Source organism: Podarcis raffonei, chromosome 1 (genome assembly GCF_027172205.1).
Source record: "Podarcis raffonei isolate rPodRaf1 chromosome 1, rPodRaf1.pri, whole genome shotgun sequence".
NCBI classification, from domain to species: domain Eukaryota; kingdom Metazoa; phylum Chordata; class Lepidosauria; order Squamata; family Lacertidae; genus Podarcis; species Podarcis raffonei.
In genome coordinates, this window is record NC_070602.1 from 132401910 (window position 1) to 132419272 (window position 17363).

At 43.4% G+C, this 17363-nt stretch overlaps 1 protein-coding gene across 17 annotated transcripts in view; it reads left to right on the forward strand.

Annotated features, from left to right (window-relative positions):
• COL6A3 (collagen type VI alpha 3 chain) overlaps positions 1–17363 on the forward strand; it is a 110595-nt gene that overhangs the window by 19604 nt on the left and 73628 nt on the right. For 15 of the 17 annotated variants that reach the window (XM_053362632.1, XM_053362656.1, XM_053362638.1 and 12 more), the window contains exons 2-3: positions 3394–3534; positions 11485–12087. In XM_053362632.1, the coding sequence (XP_053218607.1) occupies positions 3394–3534; positions 11485–12087 (744 nt within the window). Of the gene's footprint in view, positions 1–3205; positions 3298–3393; positions 3535–11484; positions 12088–17363 lie in introns of those variants that run through there. The other 2 variants (XM_053362681.1, XM_053362763.1) reach the window with 2 other exon arrangements.

A 17363-nucleotide genomic window follows, 5' to 3' on the forward strand; every position in this document is an offset into this window, starting at 1 on the left:
TAGTAGTAGTAGTAGTAATAATAAATAATCTGACAGCCCATTGTACCTACCCCAATTGGCCCAGTAGGATTTACTCACGGGTAAATGTATCTTGGATTGTAACCCAAATTCTTTAACCCTCAGTCTATGTGCTTATGAAAGCAAGGATAAAGTCAAGTATGTGTATACAGTGGTACCTCGCAAGACGAATTCCTCGCAAGACGGAAAACTCGCAAGAAGAAAGAGTTTTCCGTTTTTCGAGGTGCTTCGCCAGACGAATTTCCCTATGGGCTTGCTTCGCAAGATGAAAGCCCATAGGGAAATCTCCAGGGACAGCGGGGAAGCGCAGCGCGTCTTCCCCACTGTCCCCGGACCTCTTCCGAAGGCTGGTGGTGGGGCAGAGAGACCTCCTCCCCTCGCCAGCCTTCGGAAGGCTGCTCCGAAGGCTGGCGGTGGGGCGGAGAGACCTCCTCCCTGCGCCAGCCTTCGGAAGGCTGTTCTGAAGGCTGGCGGTGGACCGCCAGCCTTCAGAACAGGTCCGGGGACAGAGGAGAAGCGCAGCGCACCTTCCCCTCTGTTCCCGGACCTGTCCTGAAGACTTGCGGTGGGAGAAGGGTTTTCCTCCCCACCGCCAACATTCAGAATGCTGTTCTGAATGTTGGCGGTGGGGAGGAAAAACCCTCCTCCCACCGCAAGCCCTGGGAACAGAGGAGAAGCGCTGCGCGCCTTCTCCTCTGTTCCCGGACCTGTTCTGAAGGCTTGCGGTGGGGAGAAAAGCCCTTCTCCGCACCGCCAGCCCGGCAAGCGGTTTCCATAGGAACATATTAATTGATTTTCAATGCATTCCTATGGGAAACCGTGCTTCGCAAGACAAATAACTCGCAAGAACAAAAAACTCGCGGAACGAATTAATTTTGTCTTGCGAGGTACCACTGTATGTCATTTTGATGTATTTTGTGATTTTTGTCTTGGGGACTGCCCTGAGATCTGCAGCAGAAATGTGGCATATAAATTTAATAAATAATAATGATAAGAAATTTATTGCCTGTTTCAAGAATGTGAAGATTGCTTTGAGAAAGAATTTGTGTTCTTTTACATGAATTGTGTTTCTGTGAGGCTATAGTTTTATCATGAGATAAAATATATACGAACTGAGACTGAATACCATATTTGTGAGGTAGGAGGGGAGGAAAAGAAATAACTACGTTTGCAGAGCAGTTTCTGTAATATGTATGAGAGTGAGGAGTTCTTTTAGGGAAATTCAGAATAGAAAGGAAAATAAAGTTGAGCTATTGTTCCTTTACTGAGGTAGTAAATCTTTGTATGGACTGTAGCACTTCAGACTACAGGCGAAGGCTTATGAGACAGAATGATCTACCCTACGAAAATCCTTCCATAGAGAGAACTAGAGGAGTTCTCATTCAGTATTCTTTTTGAGCTGCTGGTGTGCACTGGGGAAAACCTTATATTGTCTGGACATGTGTTATGATAGAGGCACCTCTCATCTGCAGCTTGGAGCAGAATAGCCCAGATGCAAGTTGACCAGCTCAGTGAACTAGGTGACAGCAGGACACATCTCCAAAGCACTGTTCGAGACCAGTTCTCCTGGGTGCCACAAGTGATCGCGCTGAAGCTCCCTTCTACACCACTTTTTCCTCACTCTGCAGGCCTGTTCAGGAATGCCAAAGAACATGTGAGGGCAGAATTGGGGGGGTGGGGTGCGTGATGCACTTCTGGGATTCCTTCCCCTCTGCGCTTTCAGTTGTCTGAAGAGATTCTGTCTGTGTATGTAATACAAGTTTTCCAGTTACAAGTAGGACTCCAGGCAGCTGGGTGATGGCATGGGACAAAGAGGGCAGCTTGACGTTGGATGTTGCCTCATGGACATCATCTGCATTTGTGGGGGTGGTAATCCAGCAACATCTGGGGATGGGTTTCTCAAACTTGGGTCTCCAGCAGTTGTTGGACCACAACTCCCATAATCCCTGGCCACTGGTCCTGCTAGCTAGGGATGTTGGGAGTTGTAGTCCAACAATAACTGAGACCCAAGTTTGAGGAAACACTGATCTGGGGACTCCGGATGGAAGAACATCGCTAAGCTGGACTCCAACTGTAGTGAGTGGTGGCACCACATAAGGGAAATGATCACAAAGGAGAGGTTGTGCTGGCCCTGTAGTTCCAAGAGGGGAAGAGATGCATCTGGGTTCAAGTTGGTTGCTCACATGCCAAGGAGCCATTCTGGATATATGCTAGCCTACTTTGTTTTCTGGATGGCAACCTATTTTTTATTGGCTATACAGTGGGCACATGCATAGTACCTGACTGATTTCTTCCTGTATAGCTGTTCTAATGAGTTTGAGGCCTTATGATTCTGGAGGTTTCTTCCTCATTTCCATCAAACCAGATACATCCTGCAAGAAGTTATTGATGCGATCTGTAGTCGTTAACCTTAGCTGTGCATGCGTTGGACTGTGTGGTTTAACTTCTCAGACCAAAGAATTGGAAGGAACCCCAGGAGCACCCTAGTCCAACTTCTCAAAACAGGAACCAGAACTAAAGGTTTCCTGACAGATGACCATCCAACCTCTGCCCCAAAACCTCCACCAACTTTTGAGGGAGTCCACTCTTCAGCATCTCTCACTGACGAGATAGTGCACAGTTTCAAAATTTTAAATGATCTGGAACTCTCTTATTTCCAACTGGTTTGTTTTTGACAATTGTTTATTTTTGTTACAGAAACATGTTGCTTGTCGTTAATGAGCTCAGACTTCCTTGTTGTGTTGCAAGTGCTGAGTTAAATTGGCAGAGAAGTTGAGACGCTGAAACACTTTTGGCTAATTGGAATGAGGCGTCTCCATCTTCATGGGGCAGGGATAAGCCTTTAAACCTCAGGCACAAAATGCTGTTGCAGGAGCTCAACACTGTTTCAGACCTTGCCATTACACACCTCGTGCCAGCATAGCCTGGATGAATCCGGATGTGGGCTGCAGTCTTTGGAGCTCAGCCATGTCACCTCTTATCAGCACAAGGCTCAGAGGGAGAGGGAACCTGGGAGAAGGGAGGGCACGAGAGGTTTCCTTGCATCTTACTTTATAAGCTGGGGAGGTAACAGAGCTCTGAGGGGCTGTAGCTCCCTCCCAAGCCCCTCTGGCCAGGAAGGCGGCTCAGCCGAGGACTTTCTCTTCCTAGAAGATAGAATCTATTTGTGCCAGTGACAATCGCAGGCTGAGTGGCCCAGAAGTTAATACTGATGGCCTAGTTTTCATTTTTGTTGCATGATTGAAAACAGTTCTTGATAGCAAACGCAAAATCATTATGGTATGTGTGCTTGCTTCGTGGAATGAGTGAGTTATGTAGCTTTCCCATTTGAAGTTCTGTAGGAATTTTCCTGACAGCATCTCTGTTTCTTTTCAGATCTAAGAACTGGTGCTTTGAGAAACGAGCCAACCCACCTAAAAAAGAAAATGAGGAAACACCGGCATTTGCCTTTAGCGACCATCTTTTGTCTTTTACTCTCAGGCTACCATAATGCTGATGCCCAGCAGCAAGGAGCTGGTAAGTTGCCATTATCTTTAGGTAACTTGCTTTTTGATGCCTTGAAGTTGGCAGAGAGTGAGGACATGTATTTTGGGCCCTAACAAATATTTGTTCAAATCAGTTGTACCAACTGCAGCTTCATATCCCTGAAACTCTGTTGCGTTTCCATAAACACATTCATTGCAGTGATCCCATGACAGAGACTGGAGACAGATCTCTGTGAATTAAGTAATTGCACCTGTATAACCTCTTTTTTTCCTTACCTTTGCTTACTGGTAGAAATAGTAGGTTGATTTGGATATACCAAGCTTAATTTTCAAAACAAGCCTTAGGCTTGCGAGCTCTCTCCTCCTCCAGCACAGCCACGCAGAGCTCAGAAAATTTTGTCTCTGTTTTAGTTTAGTCACCGCTTGCCATGACAAACTGTAGTTCATTTTAACTATGGTTGGTAGAAACAAGCCAACTTCAAACCATAGTGTATGAACTTCTTTTGTTTTCACTGACTGTGGTTAATCTGAAATGGAAGGGAAAGGAGGAGCATGTCATCTTGAGGCTTGCCAAGGTTCACTGTGTTAAACTATGGTTTAAAGTTACATCCAAACATGGCCAGTGTCTCTCTTGGTATACATACGTAGCACAGGAAAAATATGGATACTGTTGGCCATGGAAGTCTTCCACCTTCCACCCTCATTCTCATTATTACAATACAAAAGAGTAAACTGTTCCCACCCCCTTTCAAAAGTGATCAAAAATTAGTCTGAGACCAGTTTTTTAATGTTCTAATGTGCTTGGTAGTATTTCAGAATATCTGAGGGCTATTGAACAGGGGTGATTGTAGTAAGTCTTTATACCATTCTTTTTTCTACCAATTATTGGCATGCAATTCCAGTGAGCTTTTAAAACCCCAGAATTCTTTCCTGCCTTGGATCAAAATTCCAGTTGGAAAATAATGTCCACATTTCCCTGACGCTGCCAGCCTTTGTTGTCCGCAAAATCCCTCTGTGCCAGATACCAGTCCACCAGGCACTGTCCCTGCTTCCCATTATGCAGAAGTGGCTTTCCCTGGGTGGAGAGGCACAATGCTAGCTTTCTGGCAGCAGGGTTACTGCTGCTTACTTGGAGGAGGTGGGAGGGAGGGAGGGAAAGTGCAGAGGTTGGCACAGGTTGGGTGCACTGGCAAATGCACTCCAGTGGTGAACCCACCCTGCGCTGGCCTCCCAGCCACTGTCCTTCTCCCTCCCTTGGCAAGCAGCAGGAACCCCGCTGCCAGGAAGCCAGTGTTGTGACTCCCACCCCGCTCCAGTGATTTGTTTTCTGCCATTACTTGCTTGTCATTGCTTATTTGTCAGGTGGCAGTTGGCAGCAGCTTTCCCCCTCATTTCCTCCTTCTGCCCCACTGATTAGTCAAATGCCAAGGCAGAATTCCCAGGTGATTGTGGTAGAGGTAGTTCTCCCAAGGATTCTTGCAGCCTAAGCAACCTGGTGATGGAAGCAGAGGCAGTGTGGGAGGAAAACACAGCTCCTGTTCCCACTGTCTCTTCATAGGCATGTAAAGGGAAGGAGGAGGTCTTTGGGTCTTTGGTTTTTTAAAAAAAACTGGTAGCAGGTTCGCAAGGCACTTCCTAAGTCTTCAGATGAACTCAGGAAAATGGTTCAAGTGTTTCATTTTTTTCTGTAAGAAGCATGTAAATAATTTCAAGGATTGACATTTTAAATCAGTACAAAAAATCTACCCATTACTAGTGCAGTGTGATAATTTTCAGCATTGTGCCAACGTAGCATGTGGGGCGGACTTTTCTATAGCTCTAGTTATTTGCGGATTCAGCCAGTGTTACAATAAGGCTGTTAACCTTGCAAGTGGGATAACTTCAATTCCCACAAATGCGGCCAACAAAATCAACAGTCAAACTGCCACTGTATGCTTCAGTGACCTATTCAGGAGCTGCTACCATTGGATCAACAGGTTTTGAGTATGACTTATAGTCATTGGAAAAGGATGACACATGAACGCATCAGGGTGTTTGCTCGTCCTGCTTAGGTAAGGGAATCCCATATCTAGAGAATAATCCTTTAGAAGAAGTTTCTGTAGCAAGAAACAGCCATAAGTTTACAGGGAATAAAATTATATATTCAGCGTACCATATATTCAACAAGAGCAAGCTGATCTGTTGGAATGAGCTTCCTCCCCCTTCCTCCTGCCCCAATTTGTTGGGTTTATGGGTTCATAAGGTCTGTGCTCCTGTCAATTATGCCAAGCGGGGTATATGACTATAGAACAAGACTCCCCTCTCCTGGCCTGTGGCCTCTAGAAAATCATAAATCCATGTGTTTTTTTTAAAGATGTGAAAATCGGTGCTGCTGCTGATATAATATTTCTAGTGGATTCTTCTTGGAGCATTGGAAAGGAGCATTTCCAACTTGTTCGGGAGTTTCTGTATGATGTTGTAAAACAATTAGATGTGGGTGGAAACGATTTTCGGTTTGGTCTGGTCCAGTTCAGCGGAAACCCACACACAGAATTCCAGTTAAACACATACCATACTGTACAAGATGTCCTCTCCCATATTTCACACATGCCTTATATGGGGGGAGGAACCAAGACCGGAGAAGGACTAGAGTTTCTAATTCGGAACCATCTTTCTAAAGCTGCTGGAAGCAGGGTGAGCGATGGCGCCCCCCAGGTTATTATAGTGTTAACGGATGGACGATCCCAAGATGATGTGGCTCTGCCGTCATCCGTTCTTAAATCCGCCGATGTAAACATGTTTGCCATTGGAGTGCAGGATGCAGTGGAAGGGGAATTAAAGGAAATAGCAAGCGAACCCCTTGATATGCACTTGTTCAACCTAGCGAACTTTACTGCTCTCCACGGCATTGTGGGAGACTTAGTTGCAAGTATTCGCTCATCTATGACTCCAGAAATGGCTGGAGCAAAAGGAGTGATTAAAGACATCACAGGTAACACTGTTCTGCCGCGATATTGCAACACTTGTACTCAAGGGAGGTGTTGCAATTGGTGCTCTTCCCATCATTTTAGACATTTGGATGTGTGGACCAAGGGCCTTTCCCGGCAACAGTAACCAGAGGAATCAAATTAAAAAGATGGGAGGAAGAAATAACAAAATAGTGACGTTCTGCTGCAGATCTCCCTGCATGCACCCTGCACAAGGGATTCCTTGCTTGAGTGCTATGCTCAGGGAGTGCCTAACCTCTAATAAATGTATACAGTTATGAGATATATAAAGTATTTTAAAATTTTACAGAGTGTCATGTAGATGGGTGGAATGTTGCTTATCTCACTACAGCAAGTGATAAGTAACTCAAGGGAGTGCTGGAAAAAATTCTCTGCACACTGGGGGGCTGTGTTAGTGCAAGATGCCTGGTCCCTCTTCTTTTCAGCTGCTGAGTAACAAAAGCCAGAATTGTCTGGAAAGGCCCTAAGTTGCACATCTGAGGGGTTAAAAACAAAGGCTGCTCAATTTGGCATATTTTTTTGCTACAGGCTCTAAAGCAGAATCACATACAAATGAAGTCCAAAGTGCTTCCTTATCCTGTGGTCATTTAAATGTGACATAGAAGATTGTTATCGTAACCACATTTTGTGAGGGAGGTTGCTGCAGCCGAGATAATGGTGTGTTCAAGAACACCTAAATCACAGTGAATGAAGATCTGTCAAGACTCTATCAGCACACCTTAGCTTACATTTACTGCAGATACAGAACTAGAACTAAATGAATGTTGCTTGCAAAACTTAAGCTCCCCTCCTCCACTCCATAGCGGTCAACGTTTCCCTTTTTAAAGGGAAATTCCCTTATTCCGAATAGGATTCCTCACAAGAAAAGGGAAAAGTTGACAGCTATGCTCCACTGATGAGCCTTCCTAGAGCTACACTTTATGTGGAAAAAGTATCTATGTGCCCAAGGACTTTCCCAAGATCAGGTGGCCTCCTTCCTGTTCTCAGGTTATATACGGGCTTGAAATGCGGGGCAAAGAGCTCCCTTGTGGTTTTCTTATTTGCAATAGTTTACACAGGAAGTGGGCCTTGGCCATGGCAGTGGGAGCATGTCGCTGGTCAAGCCCAGTTTCCTTGATGGCCACATGGAGATTCCCCTTTACCTGTTAATCTTTCCAGGTGCGGTGGCAGCTGCTGTCTACCTCTGCCCCTCCCCACGTGCTTTTCTCCCATCCCTTTTGTAGGACCCCTCCCCTACTGCTAACTACTAGAGTTAGGGGAGGGGCCGTATAAAAGGGATGGGAGAAAAGCACACCTGGCAAGTCTAATCAAGGAAACTCCTCCGATGAAAGAGAAATGGAAGTCAGGCAAAGTGGAAGATTTCCTCTTACTTCATATCTTCCTGTTCCTCATTAAATGGAAGAAAACGGGAGCAAAATGATTTTGTAAAGGGAATCCTGAATGTGAAAAACTATTGATAGAACGATTCTCTTGCATTGTGGACTTCTCAGACCTTTGTTTTTATACCCTGGGATGCATGAAAGGAGAAATGGATGTTTTGAATGTTGCAGGTTGACAGCAATATGCAGGTTATAACACTCATCTTGTCCTGTCTGATTAACTCCATTATGTGCTCCATCATCCGCCATTGCTTTGCTGCATGATACACAGGCAAACAGATGTTTCTCTCATTTTTCTGCAAATCTTATGGGGCAATATTCAGATTCATTGAGGTCACTGATGAGCTGGCCATTTAGATATCAGAATGAATTTTTAATGTTTTTAAGTAAAATTCTAAAAAGCATATCAGAAACCTATGGTAACCTTTGTTGCCAGGAACGACTCCCATCACTGGCTTTAAAGGAATTGGAACTGATTCCCAGATTTTGATGTAAAAAAGGTAAAAAAGGTCACCATGCAAAAAAGGTCAATTCAAGGCAAGACATCTTCATAACGTCCTTTAGAGAACTTGAGCATGCAGGAGGCAGAGAGATGTGAAACACATATTGTAGGATCTTCCCTTTACCTCTAAGGGTTTAGGAAAGTACACATTCATCTCTGGGTCTCTTTGAGAGCCTTCTGCCAGAGTTTAATCTGTATTTGAACCAATATGGTGGGATCCTGTTATCTGAGCAGAAGCTCTGATTTAGCCCTCACATCACCATGAGATTCTTGGTTCATCTTTATGCAGTGTTATATATGAGTTCATGGTCTGGCAGAGCCCAGCGTGAAGAGCTGGCTTGTGAAATATATATTGCAAATGGTATATGAGTTAAACAGTGCTTAAAGGTAACTGTGCACAAGGGTTATTCCAGTTATTCACAGAATGTATATAACTATATACAGTACAGGGTGTATTATTAAAAAATATTACTATAGTTGCCGGCATCCAAAAGTAATGTTCTTTTTCTAGAAATGGGCATATAATTGGCTTAATCTTATATATATCAAAGCATAACATGATATTTAATCAATTACAAATACTTTTTTACCTGAGATAGAATGTTAAACCCAACAGGTGCTTTTTACAGCCTCCACATATTAAATGTCATGATGATATGTTCCCAAAGTTGTATTAAAGGACAGATTTTGGTCATGCTGGAAATGAATTACTTGACCAGTTCACAGTTCACTTTTGTCGTTGTCCTGATACATATTTTACTGCATCACGGTTAATGACTAAGTCACTGCTTCCTTTCTAAGCCAACAATCCTTTGCTTAGTTGTGTAACAAAGCATGCTTTAATTTGCCCTCCACCACCAGCCTAATCCTTCCTTGTGTACTTCAGTATAATGGTATTTCAGTGGTGACAAATTATCCAGCTGTTATGTATACTTCCTCCCTATTTCTTTGAGATCAGCACTATTTCAGTTTATGGGACCTTCAGGTCATGTAGTAAATACCAGCACACTAGGTTTTTGTGGCCAACAAAGAGTGTGATAGTTAAAATGGCAAAACAGAAAACTTTAAGCATTCCAGAATGTTCAGTATATTTATTCATCACAGATGTATCCTGTCCCTTCCTCAGGGGGCTGAGGGCTAGAGTTATGGAAGATCAAGTTACAAGTGAGGTTGTTCAGGATCAGTTATCGTGACTTGCTTAAAGTTTTGAGCCAAAATCTCAGTGGTCCGAGTCCATCGTTCTCTCCACTGGTAGCATAAACTGTGAGATAGTCACTGTAAAAGAGCAAATGCTGGCCAAATTTGATCTAAATATGCTTTAAAGATAATGTAATACCAGAGTTTGGTGGCTTTTCCTCTAATCATCTTGATGAATTTAAATATTCATGAAATACTGTAGTATTCTTGTGTCATCAGTTCAGCCCCAGTTTTGGCCATTTTATAGTAATGCACTAAATTTTGCTGGGAGCAGAGGACGCTTGTCTATTGTGTGAAGCTAAACATGATCCACATTCAGCTGCTTGTGGATAAAAGAACCAGAACAGGCGCTGTTCCAGATCAACAGTTTTACAAGAAAACTCCACATATGGAGACTGACGTGTTAAGGGTCATTTGTTAAGACACAGTGATTTTGGTCAGATTCCCAAACACTCAGATTAGTTTAGGACAGTGCAGATTATAGCAAGCCATGGCTGACTTCACCTGACTAATGACTATGGTAATTAATCTGTGATAAGCTCATCCAGTGCTAGCTTACCTCCCATTGAGATGTTCCACGTAATTATACATTTCTTATATCCAAAAACAGCTGATCATTCAGGAAGAATTCTCATATATAAGGTTGGATAATTGTGTTATGACTGGCTTCATCACCTTGTTTTAACATGATTCTGCATTACTTGATTGAATATCCAGTAGTCAAATGGTACATGAAGAATAAAAGCAGAAATGTCTTCATTAGAAATGCAATTTTGAACAATATTCCTATAAATCATGTCTACAAGCATATTTATATAGGTTTTCTTTCTACTCCTTATAGAAAAAGGGTGGGATATAAATAAGTAAAATAAATAAATAATTTTAGTGTTTATATCATTAGTAAACATGTAGACATACCTTAAATATAAAGAACAAATATATGGTCAATATACTGTGATACTCATTTGACCTTTGAAAACATTGCCTTATATCCTGGTCAATTCTTGATTGGAATTGTTAAACGCATTTGAACATATATTTTTTATATACACAATTCCCTTCTTTCCAGGATTTCTCTAAGAAGCTCTAAAGTTGTTTTATAATTTATCATTAGATTAACATTTTAACAATTTTACTTGTACTTTAAGGTTTGTAGCCTGCAAAGTTGTCCTCTTATTGCAAGAATTTCTGCCTACAAAAGGGGACTTCCTTGCTCTCTTGTCTCCCTGCCCACTTCAGTGTCTTCCCCATTATCTGCTGTGGAGGGTTTGAAGCAGAACAGATTTGGCTGTGTAGGTATGCACAGGAAGCCTTTAAAGTCTTACTGCTCCCCCTCAAAAAAATATTAATATACATTACTACAGTCCCATTTTTCAGATTTGCATTTTGAAGATTTAAAACTTTGTCTTCAGATTTGCACTTGGGCACATTTTTGCAGGTGTGGTTGGTTATTTGCTGGCCAAATGCGCCTGAAAGCACAGCCTGAGAAGGTGTTGTGCATGGGCCAGGTCACAGAAGATAGCGACTATAAGGGCCACATGCCTTAAGCATGAAGGTGATGTTGTGTAGCGCAGCCTCATGTATCAGTGTGCACAAAGAGGTGGGAGTGATCTGCCCACAAATGCAAAACGTAATAAACTATACAATGAAAAGATGTCACTCCCCAACCCTCAAGTAGACCTATGTGAGAATTCTTTCAAGTACAATGTTCGTATGCAATTAATAGATATGATCTGGTCATTCATATTCAATCAGAATGCAGAAGTAGCAGGCAATTTGATCTTGGCCATCTTGTGTTTTGTTCCTCCATATTCGTGTTTCTTGCCGGTTTCCGAAGAAACATGTCAGAACAACTTGCATGGAATCACTTTGTTTAATGCTTTCACCTGTTGCATTTCTCTCTCTTTTTTTTTAAGCACAAGAATCTGCTGACATTATTTTCCTTATTGACGGATCAAACAACATCGGCGCTGGCGCTATCGCAGCCATTCGTGATTTCCTTGCAAATTTTATTGAAAAACTCACAGTTGGAGATGAGCACATACGCATTGGGGTAGTGACGTATAGTGATCAACCCAGAACTGCATTCTTCTTGAACAGCTACAACCAAAAAGCTGACATTTTAAATGCAGTGAAGGCCCTTAGCCTGCCGGGTGGCGAGGAAGCGAATATCGGGGAAGCTCTTGAGCATGTGGTGCAAAACCACTTCACCCGGTCAGGAGGCAGCAGGATAGAGGAGGGTGTCCCCCAGATCTTAGTGCTGATAAGCGGCAGTGAGTCTAGCGATGACCTTAGAGAGGGGATTTTGGCCATAAAGAAAGCGAGTATATTTTCATTTAGCATTGGGGTCGAGAATGCTGACAATGTAGAGCTTCAGCAAATTGCTACTGATGGAAGCTTCGTGTATACTGCCCTGGACACAAGTAACCTTGGCGAACTTCAAGATCTCTTACTGCCAAACATTGTTGGAGTGGCCCAGAGGCTCATTTTGTTAGATGGCCCAACCATGCTTACAGAAGGTATGTATTTTTTTATTTTTATGAACCATTGCATTGCATTCAGTTATTTATACTCATTTATGGGAGCTTATAAACAGCGCTATTAATTGCCTGAGGAGTCAGAGTGCATCATGGCTTTACATAGGCTCCTGTAGTGAATGCATATAGGACTTTGAAAATATGTATCTACATACAGTGGTACCTCAGGTTATGAACTTAACTCATTCTGGAAGTCCGTTCTTAACCCGAAACCGTTCTTAACCTGAGGCGTGCTTTCGCTAATGGGGCCTCCCGCTGCTGCCGTGCCGCCGGCGCACGATTTCCATTCTCATCGTGGGGCAAAGTTCTCAACCCAAGGTACTACTTCCGGGTTGGCGGAGTTTGCAGCACGAAGTGTTCAAAACCCAAAGCGTTTGTAACCCGAGGTACCACTGTATATAAAATGCACAAGTGCAGATGGAACAATTGCCGTTGTGGTCAAGTGTGGCTGGGGGATGGGAAAGAGGCAAGATCTCTGAGCCCCACTGCTGACCTACGAGATCTTTGGCACTGGAGAACAGAATCCTTATGGTGCCCCTTCTATGGTAAAACTTGGGTGCATGATGGAAATAATCAACACTGTGCAGTTTTAATGGCACCCTCAGGCCTTACTTCTTAATGTTATTGATTGCTAAAGGGATATTCAAATGAAGTTTACTTTATTTGTAGGAATTAGAAATTCTGCATGGTGGGTGGTGCTGTTGGTGCTTTACTTTAATACTAATATAGACAGATGCTAGTATTAATACATTAATAGTAATGCTTAATAGCTAGCTGACTTTAAAATGGTTCACAAGGGCAAACAACCCACCCATGAGCATTTCAGGAGCATGGTGTCTTACTGCCAGGCATCTGTAGGAGCACTTCTGAAATCTGTTGCTGGCACAACACCCCCACCTGTGGGCTGTACACACAGCTGTCATTTCTGTGATTGTAGCAACATTTTGTCAAGCTGCTGCCTATCTGAATTCGATGTATACAACCATGTGTACAGTCCTCACATGGAGATTCTACTTTATTTATATAGTAATTTAACTTGGAGCCCATTGGCACCTACATGCCAGCACTGCCAGCTGTGAGACCAAGGTGTTCGTACTTTTGCAGTTTCATACATGCCCTGGTTCTTGCTGTGCTTTCAAACACCGAAACCCTGGTTGATGCAGAGCAGCTATTCATACCGGGGTCAATAATAATAATAATAATAATAATAATAATAATAATTTTTAAATTTATACCCCATCCATCTGCCTGGGTTTCCCCAGCCATTGTGGGCTGCTTCCAGCACATATAAAAACACAATAAAACATCAAACATTAAAAACTTCCCAATACAGAGCTGCCTTCAGATGTCTTCTAAAAGTTGTATAGTTCTTTATCTCCTTGGCATTTGAGGGGAGGTTGCCATTGCCAAGAAGGCCCTCTGCCTGGTTCCCTGTAGCTTCACTTCTTGCAGTGAGGGAATCGCCAGAAGGCCCTTGGAGCTGGACCTCAGGATCCAGGCCAAATGATGGTGGTGGAGATGCTCCTTCAGGTATACTGGGCTGGGGACGTTTAGGGCTTTAAAGGTCAGCAACAACACTTTAAACTGTGCTCAGAAATGTACTGGGAGCCAATGAAGGTCTCTCAGGACTGGTGTTATATGGTCTCAGCAGCCACTCCCAGCCACCAGTCTAGCTGCCACATTCTGGATTAATTGCAGTTTCCGGGTCACCTTCAAATGTAGCCCCACGTAGAGCGCATGGTAGTAGTCCAAGCGGGAGATAACCAGAGCATGCAGCACTCTACTGAGACAGTCCACAGGCAGGTAGGGTCTCAGCCTGCATACCAGGTAGAGCTGTTAGACAGCTGCCCTGGACACAAAATTGAGTCCAACTGTGAGTCCAAAATGACTCCCAGGCTGCGCACCTGCTCCTTCAGGGGCACAGTTGCCCCATTCAGGACCAGGGAGTCCCCCACACCCACCCACCCCATCCGTCCAAAACAGTACTTCTGTCTTGTCAGGATTCAACCTCAATCTGTTAGCCACCATCCATCCTCCAACCGCCTCAAGACAGTCACACAGGACCTTCACTGCCTTCACTGGTTCTGATTTAAAAGAGAGGTAGAGCTGGGTATGCCAAGCCAAGCACTCTACACCATAGACAGTAGAATAATTAATAGAATACTGAATACTTTGTTGCATAGTAGATCTTTGAACAACAGTTTAGATGTCCCCAGATCTCATCAAACGAAGTATTCCTTCCTCATGAAAAATGAATCTTCAGGTTTCACCCCCCCCCCCCAATACACATAACCTCACTTTCCTCCAACCCAAGAGCTAGCAGTTGTCCCAAGTGCCCAGTTACATCTGCTGGGGATAGGCAATTTTGTTGTTCGTGTCTCTGCCCTGGCATTCCTTCCCATCTCACAACCACAAAGTGCGCTTGACAACAGGGTGGCGCAAGTGTTGCTGCTCCTACCCCCCCCCCCCCCCGCCAAGAAGTGCCAGGCAGACCCTTTCACTGCACTTCTTTCAGCACCTGCCAAAAACAATTTTGCTAAAGCAAGCCTACTCTGAGCTGGATAGCTCAGCTGGTTGAGAGCCTGGTGCTGATAATTCCTGCACTGGTGGGGGTCAGGCTGCATGATCCTCAGGGTCTTCCAGCTCCACGATGCAGACATATTTTATTTATTTTTTATTTATTGAATTTGTATAATGTGCACATATATTTTAATCTGTTGTTTTTGTTTGCAATGTGTATTTTTAGTCTGTTAATTCTAGGGATGGGAAGGCCTGGAAAAAAACTGGGAAAATTGAAAAAAAAAAACAGGTTTTTTCTGGGGGTTTTTCAAAGCCGTTTTCCCCCAGAAAAATTGTAAAAAAAACCCAAAACCCAGTTTGATATAGTTTGAATATTCCACACACTTTCCTGCCCACCCCCCCAAAAGTCTTTGGATTTTTTTTAAAAAAAACCTGGGTCCCCCCCACCTTAATTTTTCCGGTTTTTTTCCAGGCTTTCCCATCTCTAGATTCCTTAAAAGTGTGGAACAAACATTATGTGGCACTTAGAAAAGTGCCAGTTCTGCAAATCAAAGTGGTCAAGTGTATTTGAGATGAGATTTCAGTTAAAAAAAATGCTGGTTTTGTATATTGATGGACTAGATTATTCTAATTCAAGGATCAATTTATCAGAACTTTCTAGAATAAGTTTTTTAAAGTATAGTTTAGTATAATTTACAATGCCTTTGCAATGTAGAGATAATTTCAGATACAAACTGGAACTACAAATTTACCCCCAAAGAATAATTAATCTATTCTGCTTCTGTATAGAATATGATTGTGTCTTTTAGTGAAATTATATAAACCATTAGGACAAAGCAGAGGAAGCTAGTAATATGCAGTGGAAGTTAAAATGCATAGTTCCATCAGGTATGGAAAGTCTGCAAGTGTTGAATGAGCTGAAGCTGATTTTTAAAAAAGGAAAGAAAAAGATCTCCAGTAACAAACTCTGGGCATCCAGAGAAAGATATGGATCCAGGAGACCCCCCAAGCCCAAAGCTGTGAGCTTGATTTTACAAGGGGAGTGAAACCCCATCTAGAACGGGACCACTCACCTGATCTAGACTGCTAGTACCGTACTCTAGCAACAGCCCTTCTGTCTTGTCTGGATTAAGTTTAAACTTCCTCTGCCTGCCTGAGATTGGACAGTGGAAACAAGAGGTGGAGTTCAGTGTTGTCTACATATTGATTGGACTTCAGCCCAGAGTTCAAGGATAAGTGGCAAGGAGGAACTTGGGTAGACCATCATGCTGAGATAGCCGCCTTCAGACTCAAGCACAATTTGTTTTCACACATTTAAGGAACATGCATAGATCCTTCAGGTGGGACGCGGGTGGCGCTGTGGGTTAAACCACAGAGCCTAGGACTTGCTGATCAGAAGGTCAGTGGTTCGAATCCCCACAACGGGGTGAGCTCCCGTTGCTCGGTCCCTGCTCCTGCCAACCTAGCAGTTCGAAAGCATGTCAAAGTGCAAGTAGATAAATAGGTACTGCTCTAGTGGGAAGGTAAACGGCATTTCCATGTGCTGCTCTGGTTCACCAGAAGCGGCTCAGTCATGCTGGCCACATGACCCAGAAGCTGTACGCCAGCTCCATCGGCCAATAAAGCGAGATGAGTGCCAGAGCCCCAGAGTCGGCCATGACTGGACCTAATGGTCAGGGGTCCCTTTACCTTTTATAGATCCTTCAGCCCTTCCTAGGCTTTTAAACTGAAAAGTAAACTGACAGAAAGATTATGGTCTCTTTCTCACAAAGATGGTAAACCTAAAGATGGCCCACTTCGGGCTGCAGGTGAGGATTCACATGGCAGAACTTTCCTGCATATACATGGAACACGGGATTCTAACATGATCAGTGTAGAGCATATTCTTTCCATGCAGAAGGTCCCAGATTCAAAAACAAAGTAAGCCTAGGAAGGATATCTGTTTGAAACCATTCCTGTATAGATATTGACTGTACCTCAGCATAAGGCATCTTCTTAAGGTTTTGCAGGAATGTGTTTTTCTATTTTTCTGTGTCCAGGAAATTGTTCCTTTGCAAGAATGCCTGAAAACTGAATTTTCTACCTCACAGAAAAGTAGTATTACTAAAACAGTGCAAAGGCGCAACTGATTCTCCACTACTTTGGTCCTATAAGCACACTAGTTATAATCCTGCAAGCTCATCTATGTGGAACATAGGCTTATATTGCAGTCTTTCTCTGTGTCTGCAGTGAACACTAGTCATAGGACTAATCACCCGAAATTCACAGGTATAATATGTGTTTGCTGTAGATTCACAATGCAAGTTGCTATTAGGTGCCCTGTAATGGTATTTAATCGGTCCCAGCTCCTGCCAACCTAGCAGTTCAAAAGCATGTCAAAGTGCAAGTAGATTAACAAGTACCACTCCAGCGGGAAAGTAAATGGCGTTTCCATGTGCTGCTCTGGTTTCGGTGTTCCGTTGCACCAGAAGCGGCTTAGTCATGCTGGCCACGTGACCCAGAAAAAACTGTCTGCGGACAAACGTCAGCTCCCTCAGCCAGTAAAGCGCAACCCCAGAGTCGTTCGCAAGTGGGCTTAACTGTCAGGCGTCCTTTACCTTTTAATGGTATTTACACAATGTTGTTAGTGAAGACCCTGAGCAAACTTTACATCCTGAATTGTCACTTGATATTACAACCTTGATCATATCACAGCGAGTACTTCTTCCCTGCTCTAATTAATATTACATTAGGCATAG